This window comes from Chrysochloris asiatica, unplaced genomic scaffold (genome assembly GCF_000296735.1).
Source record: "Chrysochloris asiatica unplaced genomic scaffold, ChrAsi1.0 scaffold00057, whole genome shotgun sequence".
Taxonomy (NCBI): Eukaryota; Metazoa; Chordata; class Mammalia; order Afrosoricida; family Chrysochloridae; genus Chrysochloris; species Chrysochloris asiatica.
Genome location: NW_006408575.1, coordinates 15,979,693 through 16,003,485, shown reverse-complemented (window position 1 = coordinate 16,003,485; position 23,793 = coordinate 15,979,693). Strand labels below are relative to the sequence as shown.

General features: G+C 38.7%; 1 protein-coding gene across 1 annotated transcript in view; it reads right to left on the bottom strand.

The window, feature by feature from the left end:
- Positions 1–4,839: 4,839 nt before the first annotated feature.
- SGCD (sarcoglycan, delta (35kDa dystrophin-associated glycoprotein)) overlaps positions 4,840–23,793 on the bottom strand; it is a 720,725-nt gene continuing 701,771 nt past the window's right edge. The window contains exons 6-7 of the mRNA XM_006863921.1: positions 11,310–11,433; positions 4,840–5,223 (exon numbers count right to left, since the gene is read on the bottom strand). Coding sequence (XP_006863983.1) covers positions 5,050–5,223; positions 11,310–11,433 — 298 coding nt within the window. The 3' untranslated portion in view covers positions 4,840–5,049. The remainder of the gene's footprint in view (positions 5,224–11,309; positions 11,434–23,793) is intronic.

The window sequence follows — 23,793 nt, the reverse complement described above, 5'->3', positions numbered from 1 at the left end:
AGTGCTAACCGGAGCAGCAGGCTTCAGGCGGCTTTATCTCTTATCAGTGGTTTGGCTTTGTGAATGAAGAATTCAGAGACAGCTATATAATTTTAAATTCCGATTACCACAAAGAAAGATGCATCTGACATCCTTGTGCAGTAGCTTTGACTATTTTAATGGAAATATATTAGAACTGGGGGAAACCTTCCACCAAGGAGAAAGTGATGAAAGACCAGAAGAGAGACATTTTATCTTTGAGATAAAAGTCCTGTTTTCTGAGGTTATTTCTTTTGTTATAACTTTTTCCCCATTTGCTACTGAGGTGCCATGCAAATGTATCATTCTAGAAACTGCTTTGCTATCCTTTTTTGTACCTAAGATTTCCTGGTGCAGAAGAAAGGAAGGAAACTGGACTTATTTACAACCGACAATGAGATTTTCACCTTTGATAGATCCCTTAGAAATACAGATGATGTGTTTCCATAGATCTGTTTATCTCTTTGGTCTAAACATCATACTACTTTTTACCTAAAGTAAATAAAAGCAAGATAGTCCCACCAAAGCTAACCATTTAGGGTACTGTGGTCAGTTTAATAATATACTTTATTTTATACCTAGAAAAAAAGACTGGAAATTATTTTAAGTGAATTGATCAATTTCTGGGTAATTAGGGTATACTGGTTGCTTTCATTAGGAAAAATATATATCTATTCCTCCCTACTATGAATACTTGTATTTATAAAGAGTCATTCATAACTGATGCTATTTTAACAATATTGGATTAAGAATAGGGATATCGATTGAATGGGCAAAATCTCTGTAATAGGAACCTGCCTTACCACACAGGGTCAGAGATGTTGGAATTCAGAATATGTTGGGCTTTTTTTTTGTCTTCACTCTACACCAAAGAAGAAAGACTCAGACCCTAGAAAAACAATCAAGTTGCCTTTAAGCTGGTTCCTCCCAGCCAGAGTTTATTAAAATGCTTTGACTGTATTTTTTCCTTCTATGAATTTTAAGCTGCTTTTACCAATACTTAAAATTATCAATCAATTGCACTGACCATTTTTGACAATGAGTACTCTGGGGATGTGTATAATTAAGGTGATGGATGCCGGAAAAAAACAAAACATGTTAAGTAACAAATACTCTCTGAAGGACAATGGAATGGTTATTTTTCTAGAATATGAGAAGGTGAGGTGGAAATTGCTGTCTGATGACAGACTATAAAAAGAGGTTGTTTAGGAAAGAGATTCTAAAATTAAATCATAGGATCCCTGCTTCACTTCTTATCAAATGAATGATGCTGAGTTTTGGAAGATGCTGAGTTACAAAACCATTTATCTATTTAGGGTCCTAAGGGGAGGGAGTACTATTGAAGAGTAACAACTGTCCTTTTTCACCAAGCCTTCCTCTAATTCCCTCCTCCATGTTCCCAAGAATCCTCTGAACCTAAGTTTCTAAGAAAAGTGGATCACTTCTACACGTAGTGTTAGGTGAGCATTCCAAACGTCCTTTCTGTAAACCAAGTATTTAGATGCGCAAACCTGCATGGAAATGCATTCCCTGCTTTCCTTGAAATCTGCTTACTTTCCTGCTACTTTCAAAGTATATCACAAATACACCTTCTAGGTTAGAGGTCAGCAAAGTCTTTTGGTAAAGGGTCAAAGAGTTAAGTATTTTACTTTTGCAGTCTCTGTCACAAATATCCAACTCTGCTATTGCAGTACAAAAGTACGCATAGACATTACCAAAGTGAATTGGGTATAACTGTGTTACAGTAAAACATCAATGACATGGACAGGTGGCCAGCCAGATTTGGCCCCTGGGCCATAGTTTGCTAACTTCTGCTCTAGGGTCAAACCTCAAGCCATCTTTAGTCTGTGGTTTCTGACCTTCTTTGAATAAACAATGAAAATCATCCTAAAGAAAGTTAAGAATCAATTTAGGTCTGTTATATCTATTATTCTCCTCAGGCAACACAATCATTATGAAGTTGTACATCCAGTTTCCACCTAGAAAACCTTCATTATACACTACCAGTTTCCCAAGACTTATTGAGAAGATATAAAATAGAACTAAATGCTAAACATATTTGAAGATCAATTTTTAATTTATAAAAATCTTCTGAAGAATATTAACATACTAGAACTTCATGAACATTGAAGATTAGCTTGAACTGTTTGTTCAAACCACCTGCTGCTTAACATACCCAAAAGTATGATTCATGTTCAGGGTCTGTCGCATGGCCTCCGACATCTCCTCCTTTCCTTTTTTTTTTTTTTTTTTTTTATTAAGGGTTAGCAGATTTTAATGTAAAAGCTATTTTTGCCCCCAGAAATCAGATAAAACTTTGTCATGATCATGGAAAAAAAATATTCATTTGGAGGAGTTGGGAGGGAGAAAAAGTGTAATTAAAGAACTTAAAATGAATTTTGCAGATTGCTATATTCTGATTTGAAACACATAATTTAATCTGTGTTTAATTTCCTGCATATTCTCTTACGTATTGTGGTGTTTTACCACAAATAAAAATCAGAATTTTATATTGTGTCTGTTCCCCATAAGTACCTCATTTATTTGCTTGGTTGCTATTATAATTTTTATTCTATAATGTGATCTGAATATCCTTAGGATTACATTTTGCAACTGGATCACATCACGTTATTATTATTATATTATTGGCATACAACTTCTAATGGTTAAAAATGAAAGGAAAGGGGTTCAAGGAACTTTTTGCTCCCTAGTCATCCACAGATTATGTACTTGATATAGCAAAATACCAAGATGCTCTGTCTCCCTAAAAAATTTTATCTTAAGGTATTTAGTCATAAAGAACCTCATAGCTACTATTATTTAATCTGAATGGCATGGGATAGGTGCTCCTAATAATGAAGGAGACCCTTTCCTGGCTTGTAGAGACTTTGGGTGATACATGCAGGTTCTGGCGGCATGATCCTCCAGGATATTAACAGGACTGATCTATAATGACCGGATGTCTTTTTGTGGTCTTCCTTTATAGACCTGGGTGCTGTCAACTAATCATTCATACAGCCTTGGCCTTGAATAACCCAACTGTTCTACATGGGAGAGAGTGAGAGTGACTGGAGGGAGCTTGGATTGTGTAAGTCAGCAGCAGGGCCACTGTTCAGGTTCAACCCCTGACCCCTAGAACTCAGTGAGGAAGTGCCAACAACTCTTACATCCCACATAGGCAAACCTCAGTCTCATGCTTAGATGTCATCTCAAAAATATCAAATCTCTTTGTCTTCTATGACAAACCTTCCCCTGCTTGTGAAGTAGGAAAAATTAAAATCTAGTTGAGGAAAAAAAAAAAAAAAAAAGATCCATACAGGTCTAAAATATCCATATGACTTCATTTAAGGTTATAGGGCTATCTCTTGTCAAATGGCATTCAGGACTGTCTAAGCCAGTTATACTTCCATTCTAGACTCAATTAAGCTTCCATTATGGGCTTCTTAGACCCACAACTGACAGTCACTTTGTTTGTCAACCAGATTCTAAAGATGTCCAGCCATTCTTAAATCCTTCCCCTCCAATCACCCAAAATAAACTACAGGTAACAATAAGATAAATAGGATGTGCTTCTCCTTGCTGAGTGCATTGACTTAAGGCATAGGCACATTTCCCCCTCTTTGAACAGAGATGGTGTAATCCCCTGTCCCAGCACAAGAGCTGGCCAGGGTGACCCTGGAGCATGATGATGAAGTTGAAGTGATGAGAGGTAGCTGATGGCGGGAATTAGAGAGCTGCTTTCCTTTATGGAAGTGGGCCCTCCTGGACCCCAGGGGCACAGTGATTCTGATAAAGACATTTGACTCAGTTCTTATTAACTGTCACTGAGTAATTCCAGGGTTGTGTAGTGCTTGACTTCTGTGATTCTTGGGTCACTGTTTCTTTTTTTTTTTTAAAGAAAATGTAATGATGGATTGAGAAATATGAATATGCCCACACTGAAAAATAAATATCTAAGATCAAAGCCGGAGAATGTGTGCATGCCTTTAAAAACCAAAGGCATGTCTTCTAAATTCCTACTACTCTCAAGAAACAAAAAATCATGATTCCTAGGCAACTGACTCCTCATTGGACTTCTGTCTCAAAATGGTATCTCTTGGGGTATGGGTTCTTTTGAATTTTGACTGACTGGACCTTTTTGAGTCAGATGCTGTTGGATAAAGTCATAAGTAAGGACATTCGATTTGGAAGTCTTTTTTTTTTTTTAAATGTCTGTCAGGCCATTGAATAGCTTTCCAGCCATCTGAGGAGCAGCTCTCCCTCTATAGTGTGCTGATGACTTAGATCTCCTGTTCTGACTATGGGAGAGTATGCAAGACTGAGAGAAGAAAGCAGGAATTGGAAGAGAAATGAAATATTTGCTACAATTCATCCTCTTCATTCTTGAAAATGCAAAAGCCCCAGTAAATTTGCCTTCAAAGGTAGGACAGCCCTTTTGAGCTTCTATGGCTGACTTTTATGGCATTGCCCCATCCCTCATTTAAGAGGGAGAAGCTGGCTAGGCTAAAGTAAAACTAAAAAATGAAATCATATGTCTATTTGTTAACACACGGGTTTCAGCACTAGCATGTGATTTAAAGATTCCCGCCATCATTGCCTTGAAATGAGGCTAAAGGAGGAGAGACAAAGTTTCTCATGCTTGCAGATGAATATTCTATAAGTGTTCAACACACTGTGTCATTTTGAGTGGTCTGGAGCCCTTTGGACTCGACTTGATGTTGACTTTTGATTTCATCATTATAGGTGGTGAGGATGGGATGGAAAATGTTACTGGGTATCACAGGGTCACCCATGGTTCCTTTTGTACTGAAACCTCATTTTATACAGAGGATATATATATTTATTTATATATATTTATATATATTTATATTCACCCACACACGCAAACACATCCACACATGTACACACATCCACGCACACACACAAGGTCTTTGATAGGCTTTTTGTGTTCTAGTAAAAATAGCTGGCAGACAGTATCTAAAGCCAAAAAAGGCCTTTATGCTGCCAACAATGTCCACTATGGATAGTCTTTCAAAGGCAGACACTTGTGTTTATCTGACAAGTGGACCCACTTCCTGCCTGGGACAGGAATAATCTCCCATTGGCGCAGACGCAGATCTCGAAGACCTTCTGCCTTGTTCCTGTAGGTGTGTAGGATCCATGAGGCAGTCTAGGTAGTTTGATTTTCGCAGCATCTAACTTAATCTAAAGTGAGTGAATAGAAGGAAAAAGTCAATCAGAGACTGTCTTTATTTTCTTTATTCAGAAACAGTAAAAGGCTAATTACTTACTAATTTTAACTTTTGTGCACTTAACAAAAGTTGGTTTGAATCTCAAGATCAGCAGTTTAAGCTCATCAACTGCTCCTTGAAAACCAATACAGGGTGGCTATGAGTCAGAACCAACTTGACGGCACTTAATAACAACATTATGTGCTCTGGTGCTGTACGATAAGCACTGGATTAGTAATTGCAAAATCAGTGGTTCAAACCCACCAGTTATTTTTCACAAGCTCTATACAAGGTCGCTATCAGTCAAAACTGACTTGATGGGATTTAACAAGTATTTGTTAAGTGTTCTAACCAGTTGCTGTTTAATGGTGACCCCATGTGCTTAAGAGTAAAAGTGTGCCCCATAGGATTTTCAATGTCTGCCTTTTCAGAAATAGATCACTGGGCATTTCTTACGAGATACTTTTTGGGTGGACTCAAAACTCCAGCCTTTCAGTTAGCAGTCAGGTGTTTGTACCACTTGTTGAGTGTTCTGGGTGGTGGGGCTTCCAATAAGAACAAGACAAAGTCTCTATTTGTATGGAAGTTTACGTTATAATAAGACAAACTGCATTGACCTAGATTGGCATTTTGCGAAAGTGTCTCATGTAGGATGTGAATAGAGTCCCGGAGTTAGATAAATTTGGAAATGCCAACCTTAACGATTTTCTTTTCTATGGGACTTCTCAAACTCTACATATGTCCAGGTATATAACTAGTGAAAAGATTTTTTTTTTTTCTCTCCCCTTATGAAAATATTATTTGGTGATGTCCTACTGAGTATACTCTGAAAAATACTGCCCCCCTAAAATTGAACAATGGTGGAAGGTCTTATTAGGTTATGATTATAACTAATTCTGATAACTATAAACTGCATATATGATGTAGTCACTATATGATTTAGTCAGTGTTTATAGCTGTGTCGTTTCAAGTTTTTGATTATTGGAAGAGAAGCCTGATATCTGATTAATGCTTTAAAACAATTACGTTGTTTTGTGCCATTGAGTTGGGTCTGACTCATGGTGACCCTGTATAAAGTTTCCAAGGAGTGGTTGGTAAGTTTGAACAACTTACCTTGTGATTAGCAGTCCAATGTTTATCCTACAGTGCCACACCAGTAAATGCCAAATTAATTAAAAGACATGCATGGTGTACAGAGGTAAATGGCAACTGATTACCACTAAATATATACAAACGGTATAAATAGAGTTTTACTTTAAAAACAGAACAAAACTGTTTTTGTCCTATTTTTATTCTTAAATAGACAGAGTCATTCATGGACATCCTGAAGGCTTTTTTAAATGATTGCAACTGAATCATATTTTCCTTTAAAATTCAACTTACCTTGTTTGCAAAAATACAAGCAGGAAACTGTTCACCAAACTGCAATTGTGTTGGAGTGAGAGAATGAGATGATAATGCTTCATCCTATTGTTGCCTGTTGTTGTTGTTAAGTGCTATTCAGTTGGTTCCAACTCAGAGCACCCTGTCTTGGGTTTCCAAGGAGTGGCTGGAGAGTTTGAACCACCAACCTTGTGGTTCAAACCACCTTTTGGTCCAGTGTTTATCCTACAGCACCACAACAGTCTTAACTCTACTTAAGTTGTTGTTTATTCTAGTTGTTAGATATGGTTCTCCAATTTCAATGAAAACAGAAACATACAACTTAAGATGGGTAACATTAGTTCACCTGTAGCCAGATAAGTGTGCTATTTAGCTGAATTAGGCAGGGCCTAGTGGTGGTGCTGTGGGATAAGCATGATGGGGCTGCTAACTCAGCAGCCACTCTATGGGAGGCACATGTAGCTAGCTGTACATTCCTAGAAGGATACTGTTGTTGTTAGGTGCCATTGAGTCAGTACAGATTCATAGCAACCCTATGGACAACAGAACGAAACACTGCCTGCTCCTGGGTCAACCTCACAATTGTTTCCATGCTTGAGCCCAGTGATGCTGCCACTTTGTCAATCCATCTCGCTGGGGGTCTTCCTCTTTTTCTCTGACCCTCCACCTTACCAAATATGATATCCTTCTCCAGTGACTCCGACAATATGTCCGAAGTATGAGAGATGAAATTTGGGCATCCTGGCCTCCAAGGAGCACTCTGGCTGCACTTCTTCCAACACAGATCTGTTGGTTCTTTTGGCAGCCCATGGCTCTTTCAATAGTCTCCTCCAATACCATAACTCAAAGGCATCAATTCTTCTACAATCTTTCTTATTCACTGTCCAGCTTTCACATCCATGAGGTTATTGAAAATACCATGGCTTGGGTCAGGCACACCTTAGTCCTCAAGCTGACATCTCTTTGCTCTTCAACACTTTAAAAAGGTCTTGTGCAACAGATTTGTCTAATAAAATACGTTGTTTGATTTCTTGGCTGCTGTTTCCATGAGTATTGATGTTTGACCCATAAAGAGTGAAGTCCTTGACAACTTCAATCTTTCTCTACTGGTAAGAATCTTGTTTATTGGTCCAGTGGTGAGGATTTTTGTTTTCTTGACATTGAGATGTAATCCATACCAAAGGCTGTGCTCCTTGATCTTCATCAGTAAATGTTATAAGTCCTCTTCACTTTCAGCAAGCAAGGTTGCATTATCTGCATCTTGCAGGTTGTTAATGAGTCTTCCTCCAATCCTGATGCCACATTTTTCTTCATATAACCCAGCTTCTCAGATTATTTGCTCAGTATACATGTTGAAAAGGTGTGGTGAAAGAATAAAATCCTGTCGCACACCTTTCTTAATTTAAAACCATTCAGTGTTCCCATGTTCTGTTTGAACAACTGCCTCTTGGTCTGTACAGGCTCCTCATGAGCACAATTAAATGTTCTGGAATATTCATACTTCACAATGTTTTCAATAAAGCACAGGTAAACATCTTTCTTGTTTTCTCTGCTTTCAGCCAAGATCCATTGGATATCAGCAATGATATCCCTTATTCCATGTTCTCTTCAGAATCTGGCTTGAAGCTCCGGAAGTTCTTGGTCACTGTAGGCTTGTAGCCATTTCTGTATTACCTTTAGTAAAACTTTACTCCCATGGTATATCAAAGATATTTTCCAATATTTTCTGCATTCCATTGTGTCACCTCTCTTTGGAATGGGCACAAATATGGATCTGTTCCAATCAATTGGCCAGACAGTTGTCTTCCAAATTTCTTGGCATAGATGACTGAGTGCCTCCTGTGCAGACTCACATTCTTGAAAGATTTCAATTTTTATTCCATCAATTCCTGGTGCCTTGTTCTTTGCCAATTCTTTCAGTGCACCTTGGACTTCTTCCTTCAGTATCATTGGTTTTTTATCATATGCTACCTCTGGAAATGGTTGAACATCAACCATTTTCCTTTCGGTACAGTGACTCTGTGTATTCCTTCCATCTTCTTTTGATGCTTTCTGCATCATTCAATAACTTGCCCAGAGAATTTTTCAATAACGAGAGTCGAGGCTTGAATTATTTCTTTAGATCCCCCAGCTAGAGTAATGTTGCGCATGTTCTTACCTTTTGGTTTTCTGACTCCTGATCTTTGCACATTTCATTGTAATATTTGATTTTGTCTTCTCGAGCTGACAGTAAAATTTTCTGTTCAGCTTTTGTACTTCCTCATTTCTTACATTTGCTTTAGCATCTCTACACTGGAGAGCAAGCTTCAGTGTCTCTTCTGACATCCATTTTGATCTTTTCCTTCTTGTCTTCTCAATGACTTTTTGCTTTCTTCGTGTATGATGTTCTTGATATCACCCCACAACTCTTCTGGTCTTCAGTCTTTAGTGTCTAATGTATCAAATCTGTTCTTCAGATGATCTCTAAATTCAGGTGGGATATATTCAAGGTCATATTTTGGCTCTCGTGGACTTGTTTTCAGCTTCAGTCTGAATTTGCATATGAGCAATTGATGATCTCTTCCACAATCTGCTCCTGGCCTTGTTTTGACTCATGATATGGAGCTTTTCCACTGTCTGTTTTCACAGATGTAGTCAATTTGATTTCTATGTATTCCATCTGATAAGGTCCATGTATGTAGTCATCTCTTATGCTGTCTAAAGAAGGCATTTTAAATGAACAAATCATTGGTTTTTGCAGAATTCTATCATGCCATCTCCAGCATAATTTCTATCACCAAGGCCATATTTTCTAACTACTGATCCTTCCTCTTGGTTTCCAACCTTTGCATTCCAATCACCGGTAATGATCAATACATCTTGATTGCATGTTTGATCAATTTCAGATTGAAGAAGTTGGTAGAATTTTTCTGTTTCATCCTCACTGACTTTAGTAGTTGGTGCATAAATTTGAATAATAGTGGTATTAACTGGTTATCCCTGTAGGTGCATGGATATTATCCTATCACAGACAGCATGGTACTTCAGGACTGATCTTGATATATTCATTTTGAAGATGAATGCAACACCATTCCTCTTCAATTTGTCATTACCGACATAGTAAATAAACCATGTGGTTTTCAGATTCAAAATGGCCAATACCAGTCAATTTCAGGTCACTAATGCCTAAGATATTGATGTTTATGCATTCCATTTCATTTTTTGATAATTTCTAATTTTCCTAGATTCATACTTCATACATCCCATGTTCTGATTCTTCTTAATGGATGTTTACAGCTGTTTGTCTTCATTTTGAATTGTGCCCTATCAGCAAATGAAGGTCTCTTAATGGCTCTTTGCAACAATTTTTTTTTTCTTCTTCTCATTTTGAGTTGTGGCCCATCAGCAAATGAAGGTCTCTTAGGCTTTTCTCCCATGGGCTTTACTCCATTCGCGTCATCACAGTCAACTGTACTTTGAGGAGGCAGCTCTTCCCCAGTCACATTTTGAGTGCTTTCCAACCGGAGGGGTTCATTTTCTGGCACTATATCTGACAGTGTTTCTCTGCTATTCATAATATAATTCAGTGACTAAATATTTGGAAGTAGTTCGTCTCTTCTTCTTCCAAGTCTGTCTTCATCTGGAAGCTCATCTGAAACCTGTTCACCGTGGGTGACCCTACTGGTATTTAAAATACCTGTGGCTTAGCTTCTGGAATCATAGCAACTCACAAGCCACCACAATATGACAAACTGACAGATGGGTGGTGGTGGAAGGATATAGAGTCTGGGAAACCCTAGGAGCACTTCTACTCTGTCCTACAGGGTCTTTGTGAGTCGGAGCAGACTTGATGGCAGTGGGAAAGAAACTTTATGAGTCTTGGTGGTTCTGTAGTTAAACACTTGACTGCTAACTGAAAGATCAGAGTTTCGAACCCACCAGTTGTTCCACTGGAGTAGGTCTGGCAGTGTGCTTCCATAAAGATTGTAGCTTAGAAGCTCTGTGGGACAGTTCTACTGTTTCCTACAGAGTGGTTCTGAATCACTGATGGGAAGTTTTATTTATTTATCTGTTTTGTTGTTTTTGCTAAGTGCCATTCAGTAGGTAGTGTCTCATAGTGACACTATGTAGGGTTTCTGAGGAGCTGTTGGGAGATTTGAACTGCTGACTTTCTGGCTGGTTCAGTTCAGTGCACTACAAAGCCATACCAGAAGTTTTTTTGTTTTCTTTTTAATTGTTGTTAAGTGCAATTGAGTTGGTTCTGACTCACAGCAACCCTGTACACCATTTCTGAGGAACAGCTGGTGAGCTTGAACTTCCAAACTTGCAGTTCAAACCGACCTTGTAATCCAGCGCATTAACCCACAGTGCCACATTAGGTTTAACTAAGTCTTATTTTAAGGTAACAAGAGAGAAAATTTAGAAATAGTATTCCTTTTGCACAGCTATAAGTATAATAATTCTGTACTTAAAATACATGTTATTATCTCAGGACTTCATAAAAAATGAGACAGACATATTTGTGGGTTTGACTTATACACTGTTGTTTAATGATTTGATTTGGAAAATGAGATCTTCAGATTGGCATTTTGGCTGTTCTTGCCACACTGTAGGATCAATCTCTGAGACACACTAGTTTGGGGGAAGGTAGACTTGTTAGAGTGGAAACTCTCTAGACTGGTTCTTCTCACCCCTTACCTCTCCATCTTTGGACTCCAGTCTCAGTTCTGTTCTGCAGGTGGCTTCCATGTTGCCAGCTTCTGCATTTATTTCTACTCCTTTTGGGGCCTCCATCACCAGAGAACGGGTGGGGGATTCCAACCTGAAATATATGTCAGATGAACATTAGAAAACCCGTTCAATTTCTTGGTACATTTAAGAGGTTGATGTTTAGGGTATTGACACAGCATTTAAACTGGGAATGTTTCTAGTTTTATTTTATAAACCGCGTCAAATGTATGAGGGGAAGCACAACAGGAATGGTCTTTGTCTTACTGCATATCACCAAGGTTGGAGGCAGGTTGCTCAGAAAGCTGGACTTATTTCATTTTTGTCTTTTGTAGCTAATTTCTGGCAACTGGGTTTGGTCTCTTGGTGAACTTATGTATAGCAGAACACAACACTGCCGAGTCCTGCATCATTTTTATGATGCTAGGTGTGTTTCAGCCCTTTGGTGTGGCTATTGGATAGTGCTGCTGACATAGGGAGCTCATCTTCCAGTACTATATGGGACAATATTCTGTTTCAACCCATAGGGTTTCCATTGGCTAATTTTCAGAAGTACATCACCAGACTTTTTAGTCTGTCTTCAACTAGAAACTCTGTTAAAACACATCCCCATGATGACCCTGCTGGGATTTGAAATACCAGTGGTATAGTTTCCAGCATCATAACAACACAAAGCCACCACATTATGACAAACTGACAGATGGGTGCTGGTCCTATACCTAATTACTGCTTTACTGGTATAATTAATCAATGTCTTTACATACATTTTAGTTTTTAATAAGGAAATGTCAGCTCTAAACTGAGCTTCCTGAAATTCCTTCAGCTTTGTTTTACTTTGTGTCTTTTCCATAGAGGTAGAATAAATCAGAGATTAAGAAAATAGATTTTGGAGTCAGACATGCCTACCGCTCTATTATCTTGAGCAAGTATTTCTTTTCTCTTTCTTTTCCAAAATTTCTCAAATCCTCAATTTACTGTGCTTCACTGTAAAGTGTTTCAAATTGTGCCTGGCATGTTGAAAATGTGTAACAGGTCTGAAGCATTACTATTACTAGTATTACTATTGTTATTACACAAGTGAATCACAAAGAAATCTTACTCTTACTCTAACATGCAGCTGTCAAAAGAAGATTCAAAACAAATCAGTGTTTGTTAATGGCTAGAGAGGGCAGGTAGTTTGACTACAAAGGACAGAAGGAGGAGATGTTTTAATGTAATTGACCAGTGTCTACATTACAATGGTGGTAATAGGACTTTATGCATTTGTAGCACCCCCACTCCCAAATGAAATTTGTTGTTGGTAAGTGCTGTCAGTTGTGACTCATAGCAACCCTGTTTAGGGTTTCCAAGGAGAGAGGCTGGTTGATTTGAACCTCCAAACTTGTGATTCAAACCGACCTTGTGGTTCAGTGTATTATCCCTGCAGCACCACACCAGGGCTCTAGATGGACTGAAATTAATTGTATATAAATTAAAAAGTAAATTAATAGAAGAAAAATCATATAAATTATTGCCGCAACACAGAAGATATTACCCCTTAGAAAAGTTTTTGCCTAACTCATTTACTAAAGAAAATATCAAGTAAACATCAATCATCTTCCAAATATGATCCATTTTTAATATAATCATCACATGTAAATATAAGCAGATTCTCTTCTCTGTGTTGTTGTTGTTAAGTGCCGTGGAGTCGGTACCGACTCATAGCGACCCTACACAGGGTTTCCGAGGCTATAAATCTTTATGGGAGCAGAGCTCCTCATCTTTCTCCCGCGGAACCACTGGTAGTTTCAAACTGCTGACCTTGCGGCTCACAGCCCAATTCGTAACCACTACGCTACCAGAAGTATCCCAACATAGTAAGCACAGACTCTGAGCAGTAGCTCTTGTATCTCTTTAATTCAGAGTTATTTCCTGAGTTCTATTCCTGTATTTCCAGCTTTGGGACACCTCAGACATGTAAAAACCTAAAAGTATCTTCATTGCCAACTGTTGATTCCTTGTTTACTTTGACTACTCCCCCACCCTGCCCTAGGAAGAGAACCAGTGGGCCATCTCTATTGGCGTCCCATGCACATTACACATTCATCAGGGGAGAGCAGCTCCATTATTTCTACCTCCATTACTTCTAACTCAGGAAGCAGTGTTCTTCATTTATTTATTTTTCTTTTCTTCTTCAATTACCCAACCAAAGTCATAAAAAGAAACAAGTCTATAACCAGTGTTTGTTGAGTCAATGGCAACTCATGACGACCCCATATATGTCAGAGTAGAAATTTGCTCCACAGGGCTTTCAATGTCTGCTTTTTTCAAAAGTAGATTTTTGGTAGAGGAGAGACTCCAAATTTTGTTAGCAGTCAAATATGTTACCTGTTTGCAATACCTAAGGACTTCCAACATGTCTTTGTTGTTGTTAAGTTCTGTGAAGTTGGTTCCAACTCATAATAACCCTGTATAGGGATTCCTAGCGATGACCAGTGGGTTTAAACTACGGATCTTGCAGCTAGCTGTCCACTGCTTATCCTACAGCAACTGGCTTTTAACTTCTATTTTATTCATTCCTTTTCTGACCTCACCCATTTGTGTGTGGCAAAACTTTCCTACTTACTTTCTCATCCTCACAAGTGTCACCAAGCTTGATCTATGCCATGTGTGGTTTTACTTCAATTGTCATGTGCTGTTGTTGTTATTGAGTTACTTTCAACTCACAGTAACAACAGAATGGAATGCTGCCCAGTACTGGGCCAACTTTAAAATTGTTATGTTTGACCCCATTGTTCTTGCCACTGTTTAGTCGCTGTCCTTGGGATCTTCCTCCACTTTTCCAAACATGATGCCCATCTCCAAGGACAGGTCTCTCCTGAAAATACATCCAAAATATGAGACACAAAGTCTCATCATCCTTGCTTCTTTTTTTTTCAATGTTTTATTATGAATTATGTGATAGTTTACATGGGAGAACATTAACTTTACATTCATCCTATCGTATATCATTACATTGCCATGGTTACAATCCCCTCCATGTATCATCAACCAACCAAAGAGTATACACTGCAAGCCTGCCCCCCGGTCATCAGCACACAGCCTCTCTCCCTTTCTGGATCTAAAGTCTCCAACTGCTCCATCTCTCCACGTCATTGTCTCTGCCGTCACTGCTTCTCTGGGTAGGGTCCCGCTCTTCTCCATTGATGGTCCCAGGGACCTCTGCTCCTAGACTGAAAAGTTAATCACTCCCCTCCTTGCTACAAAATGTCTACCTTTACATTTCCAACTCTCACAATCACTCCTGATAAGAATTATTCACTATTGTATTACAAGAGACCTATCTGCATTTCCTTCCATCAGCGCAGCCCAGACAGATTGGATACTACTCAGTGGAGATTCTACCTTCCTCCATGCCCTCTGGATCTAGGTTCCCTGTTGAAAGCGTGCAAGCCAGTTACTTCTTGCCTCTGTAGACCCCCCCTCCCCCATTTTGATTAGCCAATGTCCAAGTTGCCCATCCCTGCCTACTCTGTGTATGAGAAGGGTGGGAATGATCCTCGCTAAAGATTTGTTCCCTCTTTTGAGCTAGTGCAACCATAGGTGTAGGTCAAGTTCATCAAATTGTATCAGATTACTCTTTTTTCTTCTTCTTCCTTCTTCTAGTTGAGCTCTGATCATCCAGTCATTGAAGCCAGGTCAAGTGGGTATTATCTACAAGTGTGGGTGTTCTTATGCATATGCCCTCTCTTCTTATTAGCTGGACGCTTTGCTCTCCACTCTAGTCCTCTGTGGCTACGTCACTGACTCTGGGCCCAAGAGTCCCCAGGTCTTGCCACACTTCTGGCCAACCAGGTCTTCACCTGGGTTCACAGGAGTCTATTGAATGTTGTAGGGCTTAGCTCACAGCTTCATTGCTGTTTTTCCCACACTTCCCCTTATCAGTGACGAATGTGGCCACCAGTCAGAGTGCATGTCTACTCGTGTATGTCCAATGAGTCTTAGTCTTAGAAGGGGGTTTGCCCTGAGGGGACCCGACCACTTGCCTTGATGTCTCCTGGGCGAGCAACTTGCTTGTTCTTGTAGAAATCAGTCGGACTGCCTTTTTTGTTTTGTATTTTTCCTGTAGGTCTTTATTTCAAGAAGTATCTTCTGTTCTTCTAGCCACTCCAGGTTGTTCTATTTGTCCTTTCAAGTGGAAATTTCCCACCTCAGAAGATTGTGGATGGGGTTCAGGATTCCATCTATGGTCTTACGTAATGCAAAGGCTCCTTCACTGGGCACGTTGTAGCCCCATTTTAGGCATTCCAATCCATTATAGGCAGAAGATGGACTTACAAGCTTTCTATGGTGGTATTTCTGACTATTCCTTTCTCTCCCCCTCAAGTGCCTATTTTATAATGGTATGCAAGGGAAACCAAGATTCAAAAGACAGCAAAGCATCTTAACATTATTTCCCTCTTTTCTCCACTCCAACCTTGTCTCAATCCCTATATCCCAGAGCCCTGTTGTTCCAAGGCTGTGCATATATCATTATTTACTTCTGTCCCACTTAGCCGATGCAAACCTGCCTAATTGTTTTCCCATCCGTTTTGTTCTTCCATTCCACTCCCCCTTCTTATGTATTGCCCCCATCCCCAGCACCCAAACTATCCTGTGTCTATTCCCTACCCTGTGCTCCACCTTCCCCTTCCTCCTATTCCCACATCCTGGTAACCAGCAAAGAACCTTCCCCCTCCCCCTTAGTATGGGTTCTTTTTCTTAGTCTTTTACAGTAGTGGTCCTATACAGTATTTCTCCTTTTGTACCTGACTAATTTCACTCAACATAATGTCCTCAAGGTTCATCCATGTTATGCGGTGGCTTGCAGCTTCAAGGTAGCATAATATTCTATTATGTGTATGTACCACAGTTTGTTTATCCATTCTTCAGTTGAGGGGCACTTAGGCTGTCTCTACTTTTTGCTATTGTAAATAGTGCTGCTATGAACATTGGTGTGTATATATCTACTCGTGTTATGGCTCATGTTTCTTGTGGGTAAATATCAAGTAGAGGAATTGCTGGATCATAAGGTATTTCTACTTCCAACCCTTTGAGGAAGCGCCATATTGCTTTCTAGAGATGTTGGACCATTTTGCAATCCCACCAGCAATGCAGGAGTGTCCCAATCTCTCCACATCCCCACCAGTATTTACTGTCCCCTACTTTTGTTTTTTAATCTTTGCTGTTATTGCTGGTGTGAGATGATATTTCATTGTTGTTTTGATTTGCATCTCTCTAATGGCTAGTGTAGTGAACATTTCTTCATACATTTGTTGGCTGCCTGGATTTCCTCCTTGGTGAAGTGTCTGTTCATTTCCTGTGCCCATTTTTAAACTGGGTTCATCCTTGCTTCTAAGGAGTATTCTGGTTGTAATTCTTCCAGCAAAGATTTGTATGTTCTTCTGGCAGTTCCTGATACTTTCAATATACCATAATTCAAATGCATCAATTCTTATATGGCCTTCCATTTTTGTTGTCCAACTTTCACATTCATATGAGGCTACTGAAAATACCTTGGCTTGGGTCAGGTACACCTTAGTCTTCAAACTGACATCTTTGCTCTTGAACACTTTAAAAAGGTCTTGTCTAGCAGATTTGCCTAATTCAATACATCATTTAGTATATTGACTGCTGCTTCCATTAATTTTGATTGTGGATCCAAGCAAAGTGAAATCATTGACGACTTCAATCTTTTCTCTGTTTATCATGATACTGTTTATTATAGGTCTGGAATACTGGTGTGGCTGTGGGTTAATGTGCTGGATGACTAGGTCAGTTAGAACCACAAGGTCAGTGGTTCAAGCTCACCAGCTGCTCTTAGGAAACCCTATACAGGGTTGCTATGGGTGGGAACTGACTCCACAGCCCTTAACAGCAGCAGCAGCACATTTATTGGTCCAGCTGTGAGGACTTTTGTTTTCTTTACATTGAGGTGCAATGCACACAATTGGCATGTAGTTTTTCTCATTGTTTTGTCAGTAAGAGTGGGAAGGTTGGGGAAGGGTGTTACCAGGGCAACAGCAAGTGAATAAAGGGTGACCTTAAGGGTAATTTTGGGTTCAGATTTAACAGATATCTCAGGGTGATTGTCATGGGGAGTCCTTTCAACCAGTGCAGTAAGTCTGGGCTTTTTAAAAAATTTGAGTTCTGTACCACATTTTCCCCCCATCCTATTAGGATCAATCTATTGTAGTCCTTATCAGAATGCCTGAAAGTGGTAGCACAGCACTATGTAGTTCCAGCCTCAAGGTAGATGAGGCTGTGGTGCCTGTGAACTACACTCATGTCTGAGTCTTTTAGTTTCTTTCTTTCTCTGTTCTGGATGAATAGAGAGCAGTAAGTGAATCTTAGATGATGTTCAGAAGACCCCAGATACTACTAATCACACTGGAATGCAGAACATGCATTTTGTGAACTTTATCATGCCAATTAACTGAGTTGTCCCATGAGACTATGGTCATAAGCATTCAAACCCAGAAAATGAATCCCGTGAGGTATTTGGTTATGTATGAGGTGTAACTGTGCCCCTTATGTGATTTATTATATAAATTGAATATATATGTCTTACATACAGATTCCCATATGTACATATATCTATATATACATGTATGTGTGTATAGGTATATGTACATGCACATACCTATACACACATACATGGATGCACAAATTTGTATCAACATATTCAGACCCAAACATACACATTCCTATATACATATTTGCATAACCACACAAAATATACATATTTGCATAACCACACAATACATATATTTATTTCTTTATTTATGACTGCATATATGTATACTTGACTTTATCTATTCATGTAATCGAGTGTCATTGAGTTGGAAGGTAAGAGCCATTCAATCCATAGCAATCCTATGTACAACAGAAATAAACACCCCCCCAGTCCTGTGCCAAACTTACAATTATTGCTACATTTGGACCCATTATTACAAACACTGTATCAACTCATTTAATTGAGGGTTTTCCTCTTTTTCACTGACCCTCTACTTTACCAAGCATGATGTCCTTCACCAGGGACTGGTCCCTTCTGATAACATGTTCAAAGTATGTGAGATGAAGTCCCACTATCCTCTCTTCTAAGGATCACCTGGCTGTACTACTTCTAAGACACCTTTGTTCATTCTTCTGACAGTCCATGGTATATTCATCATTCTTCACCAACACCATAATTCAAAGGCATCAATTCTTCTTTGGTCTTCTTTAATTCATTGTCTAGCATTTGCTTGCATATGGGATGGTTGAAACTATCATGGTTTAGGTCAGATAGACCTTAGTCTTCAAAGTGACACTTTACAGAGATGTGGGGTTTGCTATTTTTTGTTGTTATTTTTCTGCCCAGTGCCCAGTGCAGTATGTCTGGTGTCTTGTTCGCTGCTCCCATGGGCATCGATTGTGGAGCCAAGAAATATGTAATCTTTGATAAGTTCAATATGTTTTGCATTTATCATGATTTTGCTTATTGGTTCAACTGGGAGAATTTTTATTTGTGTTGAGGTGCAAGCCATACTGAAGGTTGTAATCTTTGATCTTCTTCAGTAAGTGTTTCAAGTACTCTTCACTTTCAGCAAGCAAGGTTGTGTTATCTGCATATTGTAGGTTGTTAATGTGAGTCTGTTCCCAATCTTTATGCCATATTCTTCTTCACAGAGTTCAATTTCTTGGATATTTTTGTTTAAAATACATATTGAGTGAATATAGTAAAAGATACAACCTGGAGGCATACCTTTTCTCATTTCAAATCACACCATATCCTCTTGTTCTATTTAAATGACTGCCCATTGTACTCTCTGTACAGGAATGCATAAGAAAAGTTAAGTGTTTTACAATTCCCATTCTTTGTAATGTTTTCCACAATCTGTTATGATCCACAGAGTTTAATGAATTTTATATAGTCAATAAACCACAGGTAAACATCTCTCTGGTATTCTCTGCTTTGAGTCAAGATCCATCATTACCTAATTCCTCTTCTGAATCACAATAGTGTCCATATGTCTGTTGCTGTCTCTTTTTTCTCTGTTATATCTAAGGCATGGGATTGCTGGATCATAAGGCGTATCTATTTCTAGCTTTTTGAAGAACTGCTATACCATTTTCCACACTGGTTGTACCATTTTACAGTCTCACAAGTAGTCAATAAGTGTTCCAATTTCTTCAGTCCTCATTAGCTTTTCATGTTTTTTTCAGGGGGGTAAGATGATATGTCATTGTAGTTTTGATTTGCATCTGTCTAACGGCTAGGAGCTCTGGTAGCATAGTGGTTACAAATCGGGCTGCTAACTTCAAGGTTGGCAGTTTGAAACTACCAGTTTGAAACTGTCATGGGAGAAAGATGAGGCTTTCTGCTCCCGTAAAGATTTACAGCCTCAGAAACCCTGTGCAGGGGCGCTATGAGTCAGAACATGGTACTTAACAACAACAACAATGGCTAATGCTAATAAGCTTCATTTCATGTTTGTTGGCCTCTTGAATGTCCTTTGCCCATTTTAAAATTGGATTCTCTTTTATTGTTAAATTGTTGAAGTTTAGAGATTAGACGATTAGACTATTATCAGATAGATAGGTCTTTCCAAAGGATTTTTTTTTTCCAGTCTAAAGGTTGTCTTTTCACTCTTTTGATGAGCATAAATACTTAATTTTTCAGAGGTTGCAATGATCTAATTTGTTTTGTGGTGTTCATACATTTGAAGTTGTGTTCAATAATTTACTTTGTTTCATACCTTTGTTCCTATGGTATCTTCCAGGAGCTTTATAGTTGTAGCTAGTGAAAGGTGTTTTATATTGTTATCTTATGTTTTTAAAAAACCTCATATGTTTTTAAAAATCCTCTGAATCTGGTACTTCTTGTGCCATTGTACAAATGAGAAATGTGAAGCAAAGTAAAGTGATGACGGTTTGCAACTAAAAAAGGTCAGAGCCAAAATTCAAACATAGATTTAGTGGACAACAAATCCAATTGATTTCTTTCCTGTTCATCACATCATGTCCCCACTCTCTATATAATTAAATGACATCCCTTTATTCATGGACATAGCATATGTGTTTCTAAATCCAGCCTATGGGAATAGTACTGCATATGGTTCAGTAATGTGCATTTCACAGTCTTTCTCATCACCTATTTTAACAGTTGCACATTGGCGATATTAACTACAGGGTATGTTAGATATGGCCGTACTTAATGTGTAGCATTTAAAGAGAATTATTCAGTATGAAAAAAAAAAATGTTGTGGGGGGCAAAGAAAGAACTTAACAGTCACACAGAAAAAAGAAAAAAGAAAAAAATTCATGATGCTTAAAGAATTACATCAGGTGGAGCACTGGCATATCAGACATGCATTAGAATTAATTTTGCTCTTACCCACTTCCTATGACTTCTGAGATCAGCTGGAATGTCTCCATGGCCAGAGAACTGGAATCAGAAATGACTTGCTACCTTGTTTTCCCCTCTAAGTCTTGGGACTTGAGGGGTACTGAAAAAGGGAGCGACCCTGAAACTTTCTACTCTTGTGAAAGATTACAACAAGGTGATGACAATGATGCAAAAGGTAATTGGCTATCTTTTCCCATAGTCCATATTAAGGTGCTTTGATGATGCCCTAAGTTAGCCGTTGTCAAGGTGAGCAAGTTTCCTTCTATTCTTGTTTTGCTAAGAGTTCCTATCATTAAATAAGTAAATTATATCAGATTTTATTTTATTCTTCATCTATTAAGATGATATTGCTTCTTAATGTGGTAAATTATATTAATTTTCCAGTAGTAAGCCAGAATTCCTGGTGTGGCGCTGGGCTGCAAGGTTAGTTTGAACCACAAGGTTGGCAGTTCAGGCTCATCAGCCACTTGTCAGACACCCTATGTAGGGTTTCTATGAGTCAGAAATGACTCTGTGGCTCTGCACAACAACAACAATCCATTCCTATGTTTTGGGGATTAACTTAACTTTGCCATGATGTATCATCTTTTTCTATATTTCTGGAACCATTTGATAATATTTTGCTTAGGATTTTGCACTTGTGTTCATTGGTAAGCTGAGCCTGCAGTTTTTCTTTCTTATAATGTTCTTGTCAGGTTCTATCATTTTTCTGTGCTCTGGAATTATTTATGACAGACTATAATTATTTATCTCTTGTAGGTTTAAACTCACTAATAAATCCTCTGGGCATGGTTTCTCAGGTTGGTTTCAGTCAATTATCTTTTTTCTTGGAACTTTTCTATTTCCTAAGTTTGCTGTCAAACTTTGGTATCATGTCTTCATTATTGTTTGAATTCTCAGTGAATTTGTAGTTATTATCCTGTTTGTTTCCATATATTTCTAATCCTGTCTTCTTTCTTTCACCTTGAGAAGTTATTGCTATTAAGTGTCCGCTAGTTGGTTCTGACTCATAGCGACCCTGTATAGGGTGTCCAAGGAGTGACTTGTGGGTTTGAATCACTGAAGTTTGGTTAGCAGGCGAGTGCTACATCAGGATGCCCCTTGAGCAGTAGTGCTTATTTATTTAGGCTTTGATGACCCTAATTTCTTCTTATCTTACTGTTTTCTTTCTTCTAGATAGAAAAATTGTAGAATTACCCGAACCTAAGTTCTAAAATTTGCTGTTTTGTTAGATTTTACCTTTCCTTATTTATAATTTATGTATTTGTTGTTGTGAAGGTGCCATCGAGTCAGCACCAACTCATAGCAACCTTATTATGCACAGCAGAAGGAAATACTGCCTGATCCTGGGCCAACCTTACTACTGTTGCCACGCTTGAGTCCATCAATGCTGTCACCTGGCTAATCAATCTCATTGGGGTCTTCCTCTTTTTCTCTGACCCTAAACCTTATCAAACATAATATCCTTCTCCAGCGACTGGTCCCTTCTGACAATATGTCTGAAGTATGAGAGACAATGTTTGGCCATCCTGGCCTCCAAGGAACACTCTGGCTGCACTTCTTCCAAAACGGATCTATTGGTTCTTTTGGCAGCCCATGCACTTTTGATATTCTCCTCCAACACCATAACTCAAAAGCACCAATTCTTCTGTGATCGTCCTTATTCACTGTCCAGCTTTCACATGCATATGAGGTTATTGAAAATACCATCATGGCTTGGATCAGGCGCACCTTAGTCCTCAAGCAGACATCTTTGCTCTTCAACACTTGAAAAAGGTCTTGTGCAACAGATTTGCCTAATGTAATATGATGTTTGATTTTTTGACTGCTGCTTCTCTGAGTGTTAATCCAAGAATGACGCCCTTGACAATTTCAATCTTTTCTCCATTGATAAGAATGTTGTTTACTGGTCCAATGGTGAAGCCTTTTGTTTTCTTTACATTGAGATGTAATCCATACTGAAGGCTATGCTCTTTGATAGTATAAGTGTGTATATTTATGTATACTATATTATGTATAAGGAGCTCTGGTAGTGTAGTGGTTATGAATCGGGCAAGGTCAGCAGTTTGAAACTACTAGCTGCTCCACGGGAGAAACAGGAGGCTTTCTGCTCCTGTAAAGATTTACAGCCTCAGAAAACCTGTTCAGGGTTGCTATGGGTCAGAACTGACTCGACAGCACTTAACAGCAACAACATATTATGTATACATTGTTGTTGTTGTTGTTAAGTGCCGTTGAGTCAGTTCTGACCCATAGCGACCCTGTACAGGGTTTCCGAGGGTGTATACATAGAGTATAAATATAATTTATACATTTAAGATAATGCATTTTCCCCTAATTATTCCTTTGATGGTCTCCTCAAGTATTATCTATAAAGTAAACAGTTCTAGGGACTGTAAAACAGTACTTTATTATGGTTTTAATTTACATTTCCTTAGTAACTACTGATGTTGAGTAACTTTTCATGAGTTGATTGGCCATGACGTTGTTTCTGTTCCTTAAGTTGTAGAAATTAACGGCCTGTTGGGATTTTGCTGAATTCATAGATCAGTTTTGGGGACAATTGATATCCTCATGATACCTGAACTTTTAATAAAAAATCTAACAGTCCAAATTTACTACTTCTGAATTATGCGCTATTATTTAATTATTACAACGGCAGGAATGACAGAAAAGACAAAAATGGCTATCAGAAGAAACTGCGAACCTTGCTCTTGAACATAGAAAAGCTAAAGCAAATGGATGAAATGAGGACATAAAAGAGCTGAACAGAACATTTCAAATGGTAGCTCAAGAAGACAAAGTCAGGATCCAGAAAAAGATGGCTAATCAGGTGGAAGTGTACTGACGAGCTCTGCCGAGAACAACACAGAAGGACCAAGAAGGCTCAGGGGATGGTCCCAGTACTCTGAACCACATATAAAGGAATATTTAGAAGGTTGGAAGACTTAACAGCTGGGAGTTGTGGTAGAAGCAAGAAATCCATTGCTTCCTGGTTCGGGATGCTCAGCTGCTCCAGGAGCCGCCATTTTGTGTGGGGCCAAG